The sequence below is a fragment of the Rutilus rutilus genome, assembly GCF_951802725.1.
Source record: "Rutilus rutilus genome assembly, chromosome: 8".
NCBI classification, from domain to species: domain Eukaryota; kingdom Metazoa; phylum Chordata; class Actinopteri; order Cypriniformes; family Leuciscidae; genus Rutilus; species Rutilus rutilus.
Genome location: NC_140222.1, coordinates 1027763 through 1038579, shown reverse-complemented (window position 1 = coordinate 1038579; position 10817 = coordinate 1027763). Strand labels below are relative to the sequence as shown.

The window sequence follows — 10817 nt, the reverse complement described above, 5'->3', positions numbered from 1 at the left end:
TGAAAATGATCAATATACATTTATTTATGTACATGATGTAGGTGATAATAACTGAGAATTAAACATAATGAACAAAACAATTAAAGAAACAGGCCTTGACTGTGTACTGGATTCCTGTCATGAGGGCGAAGGCAGAGACTGTATAAACGTGCTCATGTACAGACAGAGGTTTACGGTTCATGGGTTTTACATGATAAACATTCCGTTTCCCTGAAGGCAGAAATCGGTTCACAGTCTCATAAGGCACTATTACAGATTAAAATCCTCTTCGATAAAACATAAAGCAGCGCGACATTCATTAACATGTGCTATAGTCCGTCGGGTTGCCCTGTCGGGACCGTCCCGTGCCAATCTGTACGCCGGCTCACACGCGTGTTCTGGTGTCACTTCTGGTTCTGGATCACAGATTTGGAGCGATCCAGTTCAGAAACTTCATGGCCACTTCAAAGCCCAGAAAACAGGCCTGAGGGAAACGGGGAACAGTGTTATTGAACTGCTGGAAGTGGGACGGACGATTGACTTTATTGAGCTGTCCAGCTCACACTTCCTGTGCAAGCCTCGGGTTGATCAGAATCATGATAGTTGAAATTATGACATAAAGGTAATTCATTAAATAAAATCATAATTATAAGATAACATTTTTTTTTATTTGTGACAAAAATGATTAATTAAATGAAATTCATAATTATGAGATAAAAAGTTACAATTATGACATAAAAGTGATTTATTCAATTAGTCATAATTATTAGATTAAAATAAAATAAAATTAAGACATAAAAAGCAAACTATTAAACATAAGTTGCATTTATGAGATAAACAGTGGAAGTTATGACATAAAAAGTGAATTATTCAATTAAAGTCGTAATTATGAGATAAAATGTGGAAATTGTTTATTTATTTGTCATAATTTACTTTTATCTCATAATTATGATTTGCCAAAGGATTTATTTTCTTATGTGGCAGAAATGGGAAAAGAAAAAAAAGTGATTAAAATACAATATATATCAAAAAAAAAAAAATCTTTTTTTTTTTTTTTCATGAAGATTGTTGTGACATGTTATTTAAAGTTTGAAAATGTGTCTTTATTCATTATTTAGCGGTATTGATTATTTGTTCATTTACGGTGATTTAAATGGAAGAATTATAGCATCACCAAAAGCAAGAGAGAAATTTGTGAGAATTGAAGGGGAAAAAAAAAAGAGTGAAATGAAAGAGTTGGGCGGTAAATCTGAGCCAGTTTGACCCTCATGTGACCCTGTAGTGTTGAGTGCGTCGTACCGCATTAGCTGGAAACGCTCTGAGCATCACAGCACTGAAGCCCTTGTAGAGCGAGCCAATGCCCTCTTCACGCACCAGCTCTCGCAGGACGTCCCGGAACCCGTTCGGGTACTTGCCTTCAGGAGCTGCGGATCAACACACACACTGTCACTCACACACACACAGTCAAACCTTCCGCATACAGAGCCAACGGATCCTGAAGCACGTCATGCGTCACACACTCACACACACAAACAAACACACACACACACACACACACACACACACACACACACACACACACACACACACACACACGCACACACACACACACACACAAACATACATACTCTCACACAAACACACTCTCACACACACACGCACCGGTCTGGAAACGAGACTTCAGCACGTCGGGAGGAATCGCCACGGCCCAGTTGAAGATCCCCGCCATCCCACCAGCAAAGAGGATGCTGGGAATGCTGAGCTCTGTCGGACTGTTGATTACACACACACACACACACACACATGAGATCAGGCAGATGGATTGAGTAATAAGCGTTGGTCATGTGACCCGACTGACCTCTTGCCCTCCGGCGTGAGCGAGTACTTCAGCCACTCGTACGTCATGAAGTACATTCCACTGGCCGGCACATCTGAGACACAGAGTGACAGCTGTCAATCATCTGACATCAGCATCACATCAAACTAATGTCTAATGTTTGTGTAGTTTTTCCAACTAATATTTATACTTCATTTCAGCTTTATTTCAATTAAAGGAAATGTTTTTAATAGTTTTAGTTTCTTAGTTAACAATTGAACGCTGGTTCAACTAATGTTGACAAATGAAAACTTATTGTAAAGAGTCACTATTAAAATAACATGATAACAAATACCAGTTTGCAATGTCAAGAAGCATAACTGTTTTTGAACAGATAAAATAAGTTGAAGCACATGACAGATGTTGACGGTAACGTGGATAAACGGTAACGTGGATAAACTGTAACGTGGATAAAGGGTAACGAGGATAAAGGGTAACGAGGATAAAGGGTAACGAGGATAAAGGGTAACGTGGATAAAGGGTAACGAGGATAAAGGGTAACGAGGATAAAGGGTAACGAGGATAAACTGTAACGAGGATAAACGGTAACGTGGATAAACTGTAACGAGGATAAAGGGTAACGTGGATAAAGGGTAACGTGGATAAACGGTAACGTGGATAAAGGGTAACGTGGATAAACTGTAACGTGGATAAAGGGTAACGTGGATAAAGGGTAACGTGGATAAACTGTAACGTGGATAAAGGGTAACGTGGATAAAGGGTAACGTGGATAAACTGTAACGTGGATAAACTGTAACGTGGATAAAGGGTAACGAGGATAAACTGTAACGTGGATAAACTGTAACGTGGATAAACTGTAACGTGGATAAACTGTAACGAGGATAAAGGGTAACGAGGATAAAGGGTAACGTGGATAAACGGCAACGTGGATAAACGGTAACGTGGATAAACTGTAACGTGGATAAAGGGTAACGTGGATAAAGGGTAACGTGGATAAACGGTAACGTGGATAAACGGTAACGAGGATAAAGGGTAACGAGGATAAAGGGTAACGAGGATAAAGGGTAACGTGGATAAAGGGTAACGTGGATAAAGGGTAACGTGGATAAAGGGTAACGTGGATAAAGGGTAACGTGGATAAACGGTAACGTGGATAAACTGTAACGTGGATAAACTGTAACGTGGATAAACGGTAACGTGGATAAAGGGTAACGAGGATAAACGGTAACGTGGATAAAGGGTAACGAGGATAAAGGGTAACGTGGATAAACTAACGTGGATAAACGGTAACGTGGATAAACGGTAACGTGGATAAACGGTAACGTGGATAAACGGTAACGAGGATAAAGGGTAACGTGGATAAACTGTAACGTGGATAAACTGTAACGTGGATAAACTGTAACGTGGATAAACGGTAACGTGGATAAACGGTAACGAGGATAAAGGGTAACGTGGATAAAGGGTAACGTGGATAAACGGTAACGTGGATAAACGGTAACGAGGATAAAGGGTAACGTGGATAAACTGTAACATGGATAAAGGGTAAAAAGGATAAAGGGTAACGTGGATAAACTGTAACGAGGATAAACGGTAACGTGGATAAAGGGTAACGTGGATAAACGGTAACGTGGATAAACTGTAACGTGGATAAAGGGTAACGAGGATAAAGGGTAACGAGGATAAAGGGTAACGAGGATAAAGGGTAACGTGGATAAAGGGTAACGAGGATAAAGGGTAACGAGGATAAAGGGTAACGAGGATAAACTGTAACGAGGATAAACGGTAACGTGGATAAACTGTAACGAGGATAAAGGGTAACGTGGATAAAGGGTAACGTGGATAAACGGTAACGTGGATAAAGGGTAACGTGGATAAACTGTAACGTGGATAAAGGGTAACGTGGATAAAGGGTAACGTGGATAAACTGTAACGTGGATAAAGGGTAACGTGGATAAAGGGTAACGTGGATAAACTGTAACGTGGATAAACTGTAACGTGGATAAAGGGTAACGAGGATAAACTGTAACGTGGATAAACTGTAACGTGGATAAACTGTAACGTGGATAAACTGTAACGAGGATAAAGGGTAACGAGGATAAAGGGTAACGTGGATAAACGGCAACGTGGATAAACGGTAACGTGGATAAACTGTAACGTGGATAAAGGGTAACGTGGATAAAGGGTAACGTGGATAAACGGTAACGTGGATAAACGGTAACGAGGATAAAGGGTAACGAGGATAAAGGGTAACGAGGATAAAGGGTAACGTGGATAAAGGGTAACGTGGATAAAGGGTAACGTGGATAAAGGGTAACGTGGATAAACGGTAACGTGGATAAACTGTAACGTGGATAAACTGTAACGTGGATAAACGGTAACGTGGATAAAGGGTAACGAGGATAAACGGTAACGTGGATAAAGGGTAACGAGGATAAAGGGTAACGTGGATAAACTAACGTGGATAAACGGTAACGTGGATAAACGGTAACGTGGATAAACGGTAACGTGGATAAACGGTAACGAGGATAAAGGGTAACGTGGATAAACTGTAACGTGGATAAACTGTAACGTGGATAAACTGTAACGTGGATAAACGGTAACGTGGATAAACGGTAACGAGGATAAAGGGTAACGTGGATAAAGGGTAACGTGGATAAACGGTAACGTGGATAAACGGTAACGAGGATAAAGGGTAACGTGGATAAACTGTAACATGGATAAAGGGTAAAAAGGATAAAGGGTAACGTGGATAAACTGTAACGAGGATAAACGGTAACGTGGATAAACGGTAACGTGGATAAACGGTAACGAGGATAAAGGGTAACGTGGATAAACTAACGTGGATAAACTGTAACGTGGATAAAGGGTAACGAGGATAAAGGGTAACGTGGATAAACTGTAACGAGGATAAACGGTAACGTGGATAAACGGTAACGTGGATAAACTGTAACGAGGATAAAGGGTAACGTGGATAAAGGGTAACGTGGATAAAGGGTAACGTGGATAAACGGTAACGTGGATAAACTGTAACGAGGATAAAGGGTAACGTGGATAAACTGTAACGTGGATAAACGGTAACAAGGATAAAGGGTAACGTGGATAAACTGTAACGTGGATAAAGGATAACGTGGATAAAGGGTAACGTGGATAAAGGGTAACGTGGATAAAGGGTAACGTGGATAAAGGGTAACGTGGATAAACTGTAACGTGGATAAACTGTAACGTGGATAAACTGTAACGTGGATAAAGGGTAACGTGGATAAACTGTAACGTGGATAAACTGTAACGTGGATAAACTGTAACGTGGATAAAGGGTAACGTGGATAAACGGTAACGTGGATAAAGGGTAACGTGGATAAAGGGTAACGTGGATAAAGGGCAACGTGGATAAACGGCAACGTGGATAAACGGCAACGTGGATAAACGGCAACGTGGATAAACGGCAACGTGGATAAACTGCAACGTGGATAAACTGCAACGTGGATAAAGGGTAACGTGGATAAAGGGTAACGTGGATAAACGGCAACGTGGATAAACGGCAACGTGGATAAACGGCAACGTGGATAAACGGCAACGTGGATAAAGGGTAACGTGGATAAACTGCAACGTGGATAAAGGGTAACGTGGATAAACGGCAACGTGGATAAACGGCAACGTGGATAAAGGGTAACGTGGATAAACTGCAACGTGGATAAAGGGTAACGTGGATAAAGGGCAACGTGGATAAACGGCAACGTGGATAAACGGCAACGTGGATAAACGGCAACGTGGATAAACGGCAACGTGGATAAACGGCAACGTGGATAAACTGCAACGTGGATAAAGGGTAACGTGGATAAAGGGTAACGTGGATAAACGGTAACGTGGATAAAGGGTAACGTGGATAAACGGTAACGTGGATAAAGGGTAACGTGGATAAAGGGTAACGTGGATAAAGGGTAACGTGGATAAACGGTAACGTGGATAAAGGGCAACGTGGATAAACGGCAACGTGGATAAACTGCAACGTGGATAAAGGGTAACGTGGATAAACGGTAACGTGGATAAAGGGTAACGTGGATAAACGGTAACGTGGATAAACGGTAACGTGGATAAAGGGTAACGTGGATAAACTGTAACGTGGATAAAGGGCAACGTGGATAAAGGGCAACGTGGATAAACGGCAACGTGGATAAACGGCAACGTGGATAAACGGCAACGTGGATAAACGGCAACGTGGATAAACTGCAACGTGGATAAAGGGCAACGTGGATAAACGGTAACGTGGATAAACGGCAACGTGGATAAACTGCAACGTGGATAAAGGGCAACGTGGATAAACGGTAACGTGGATAAACGGCAACGTGGATAAACTGCAACAAGGATAAACGGTAACGTGGATAAACTGTATCGTGGATAAAGGGGAACGTGGATAAACTGTAACGTAGATAAACGGTAACGTGGATAAACTGTAACGTAGATAAACTGTAACGTGGATAAAGGGCAACGTGGATAAACGGTAACGTAGATAAACTGTAACGTGGATAAACTTTAACGTGGATAAACGGTAACGTGGATAAACTGTAACGTGGATAAACTGTAACGTGGATAAACTGTAACGTGGATAACGTGGATAAAGGGTAACGTGGATAAACGGTAACGTGGATAAAGGGCAACGTGGATAAAGGGCAACGTGGATAAAGGGCAACGTGGATAAACGGTAACGTGGATAAACTGTAACGAGGATAAACGGTAACGTGGATAAACGGTAACGTGGATAAACTGTAACGTAGATAAACGGTAACGTGGATAAAGGGCAACGTGGATAAACGGTAACGTGGATAAACTGTAACGTGGATAAACTGTAACGTAGATAAACGGTAACGTGGATAAACTAACGTAGATAAACTGTAACTTGGATAAAGGGCAACGTGGATAAACGGTAACGTGGATAAACTGTAACGTGGATAAACTGTAACGTAGATAAACTGTAACGAGGATAAACTGTAACGAGGATAAACTGTAACGAGGATAAACTGTAATGAGGATAAACAGTGTTTTACCTCTCATGAGTGTCAGAGCCGTTCCTTTATAGATGCTGCGGAGGCCGTTCTCTCTGTACAGCTGCTTCACACAGTCCATCGGCCCCGAGTACTTCACCTCTCCAGTCGCCGCTTGGATCTGCACAGGCACACACACGCACACACACACACACACACACACTCGTCATATATACACACACACACACACACACACACACACGGTTCGCCATGTGGAACCGTGAAGCACATGTGTTTCTCACCTGCAGGAGGCATTTGATTCTCTCTCCTGGAGCCATGATGGCCGTGGTGAAAACACCTGAGAGCATACCGGCCGCGAACAGCTGCGGATACCTGACACACACACACACACACACACACACAAACAAACAGATACACACCACACACACAGAGATACACACACAAATTTATCTCATAATTATGACCTTTTGACTTTTTAATCTCATGCATGATTTTGTTTCTAATTTGGCATTAATGGCTTCCCAAATCAAGAGGATAATAACTGAATTAATCTGATCATCATCAGCGCCTCACGTCAGAGCGTCGTCCGGTGTTTTCTGCTGAAGCTTCTTCCCGAGGCCGAATCCGAAGAAGCAGACGGCGAACATGGGCGTGACTCCGATGATGGGGGCCGCCATGCCCTTATAGAGCCCTCGCAGACCCTGAGAGAGACAGACAGGTGCAGTGAGACAGACAGGTGCAGAGAGACAGACAGGTGCAGAGAGACAGACAGGTGCAGAGAGATGCCATGCCCTTACAGAGCCCTCGCAGACCCTGAGAGAGTGAGACAGACGCAGTGAGACAGATGCAGTGAGACAGGTGCAGTGAGACAGGTGCAGTGAGACAGACGCAGTGAGACAGACGCAGTGAGACAGACAGGTGCAGAGAGACAGACAGGTGCAGAGAGACGCCATGCCCTTATAGAGCCCTCGCAGACCCTGAGAGAGACAGACAGGTGCAGTGAGACAGACAGGTGCAGAGAGACAGACAGGTGCAGAGAGACAGACAGGTGCAGAGAGATGCCATGCCCTTACAGAGCCCTCGCAGACCCTGAGAGAGTGAGACAGACGCAGTGAGACAGGTGCAGTGAGACAGATGCAGTGAGACAGACGCAGTGAGACAGGTGTAGTGAGACAGGTGTAGTGAGACAGACGCAGTGAGACAGATGTAGTGAGACAGACAGGTGCAGAGAGACAGACAGGTGCAGAGAGACGCCATGCCCTTACAGAGCCCTCGCAGACCCTGAGAGAGACAGACAGGTGCAGTGAGACAGACAGGTGCAGAGAGACAGACAGGTGCAGAGAGACAGACAGGTGCAGAGAGATGCCATGCCCTTACAGAGCCCTCGCAGACCCTGAGAGAGTGAGACAGACGCAGTGAGACAGGTGCAGTGAGACAGGTGCAGTGAGACAGACGCAGTGAGACAGGTGCAGTGAGACAGACGCAGTGAGACAGGTGCAGTGAGACAGGTGCAGTGAGACAGACGCAGTGAGACAGGTGCAGTGAGACAGATGTAGTGAGACAGACGCAGTGAGACAGACGCAGTGAGACAGGTGCAGTGAGACAGACGCAGTGAGACAGGTGCAGTGAGACAGGTGCAGTGAGACAGGTGCAGTGAGACAGACGCAGTGAGACAGATGCAGTGAGACAGATGCAGTGAGACAGACGCAGTGAGACAGATGCAGTGAGACAGACGCAGTGAGACAGATGCAGTGAGACAGACGCAGTGAGACAGGTGCAGTGAGACAGACGCAGTGAGACAGGTGTAGTGAGACAGACGCAGTGAGACAGACGCAGTGAGACAGGTGCAGTGAGACAGACGCAGTGAGACAGGTGCAGTGAGACAGATGCAGTGAGACAGACGCAGTGAGACAGGTGCAGTGAGACAGATGCAGTGAGACAGGTGCAGTGAGACAGATGCAGTGAGACAGACGCAGTGAGACAGACGCAGTGAGACAGACGCAGTGAGACAGACGCAGTGAGACAGATGCAGTGAGACAGACGCAGTGAGACAGGTGCAGTGAGACAGACGCAGTGAGACAGATGCAGTGAGACAGATGCAGTGAGACAGACGCAGTGAGACAGACGCAGTGAGACAGACGCAGTGAGACAGATGCAGTGAGACAGATGCAGTGAGACAGACGCAGTGAGACAGGTGCAGTGAGACAGATGCAGTGAGACAGACGCAATGAGACAGGTGCAGAGAGACAGGTGCAGTGAGACAGGTGTAGTGAGACAGACGCAGTGAGACAGACGCAGTGAGACAGACAGACAGGTGCAGTGAGACAGGTGCAGTGAGACACTCGCACCTCTTTCGCCAGGGTTTTCTTGCAGCAGTCGAACGTCCCCCTGTAAAGCGCAGATTCACCTGGACGGGGTTTGGGCTGCGTCTGCAGTCGCACCTGCGTATGATCACAGGAAAACACCTTTCAATAAGACACTACTGACCACACAAACAGATCCAGGTCAAAGGTCACAAATCCAGGGGTTATCTCACACACCCCACTGACAATAACACGTGTACACAACTTATATATAACATTTATAAAGGCTTCCTGTGTTCCTCTTCAAAATTCCAAACTTCTCTGTAGATTCTTCAGACCACATTTAACATAAAACAGGAATACATCTACAGATGACTGTACTATACCTGAAGTAATGCTATATGAACCATTTATCAAAGTGAATGACTAATATAATGACAGCAAGGACTAATACTTTGGCCTTGATAATATCCAGCGAACACTAAACAATGAAAACAAACTGAATAATAATGAATGTTGTTACTTTGATGGTGTCCAGCGGGTGTCCAGCGAACACTAGGCAAACTCCCCCGAACCCGCCGGCGAAGAAGTTCTTCATCGGGCTGATGGGCTGCGGCTTCGACATGATCGGCTCGGTCCGGCGAGTCAGAGAGGAATCAGTGTGTGTGTCTGAGAGAAACACAATGACGGACTAATGACAGATAGACAGGTGCTTTTCAGCGGTGAGTCTCAGCCGTGACCTTTCACACACATACACACACACATATACGAGAGAACACACACACACACACACACACCCGGAACTACTTCACCGACGGACCGCAGACCTGGAACGGGTGGAGCTTAGCAGAATAACTAACTCTTCACTTATATATAATAACTATATATTTTGTATTTTTAATTAGATCTATCAAAAGTTTGTCCTTGTCATTCTTCAAATGATTGTTCAGACCGCTGCTAAATCATCACAGAAGCGGCTCTATTAACATTTCGACTTCGCATCTCATAAATATGACATATAACAGTTACTCTCATAATTTTGTCTTTTTATGTCATAATTTCGACGTTCATCTCATAAATGAATTAGCATGTCATACTTTTGACTTTTTACATCAAAAACATTTCATCTCATATATAACTTACTGTCATCATTTAGATATACAAAAGCATTATTATTTTCTTATGTGGATAAAATGTCTTCCATACAATATCACACAGACACACGTTTCAGGTGCATTAGGACAGCAGCATTTTAATAAATGTTAATTATTATTATATTATTTTTAATTATTTGAATGAATAACTTTTCAGTTATAACATAACTATTTTAATTAGATATATCAAAAGTTTGTCCTCGTCGTTATTCATGTATAGATGATTCATGTATTGCTGCTGCTAAATTTAATATTTAGATTAATATTAATCTTCAACAATTTAATATTCAACAACATTATTGATCTGCCTTAGGGTGGACGATGAGGCGATGTTCTTCTAGAAACAAACTGTTGTATTATTGTCCTGTTTGTGAAGCGGCTCTGATATAATCTTGACTAAATCAGCTCATAATGTCGACTTTGCATCTCATAAATGTCGCAGTATGTCATCATTTAGACTTTTTTTGTCCGAATTTAGATATACAAAAGCATAATTTTTTTTCTTATGTGGATAATATGGCTTCCATACAACATACATCACAGG

At 43.4% G+C, this 10817-nt stretch overlaps 1 protein-coding gene across 1 annotated transcript; it reads right to left on the bottom strand.

Moving 5' to 3' along the window:
* Positions 1-10731, bottom strand: slc25a20 (solute carrier family 25 member 20). Its single transcript, XM_084417179.1, has 9 exons — positions 9643-10731; positions 9165-9257; positions 7390-7517; positions 7098-7188; positions 6859-6976; positions 1838-1910; positions 1642-1751; positions 1279-1403; positions 1-463 (listed from the first exon to the last, which is right to left on the bottom strand). The coding sequence occupies exons 1-9, from the start codon at positions 9742-9744 to the stop codon at positions 401-403; spliced, it is 903 nt and encodes a 300-aa protein (XP_084273305.1). The 5' UTR covers positions 9745-10731; the 3' UTR covers positions 1-400.
* Between the last annotated feature and the right edge of the window lie 86 nt (positions 10732-10817).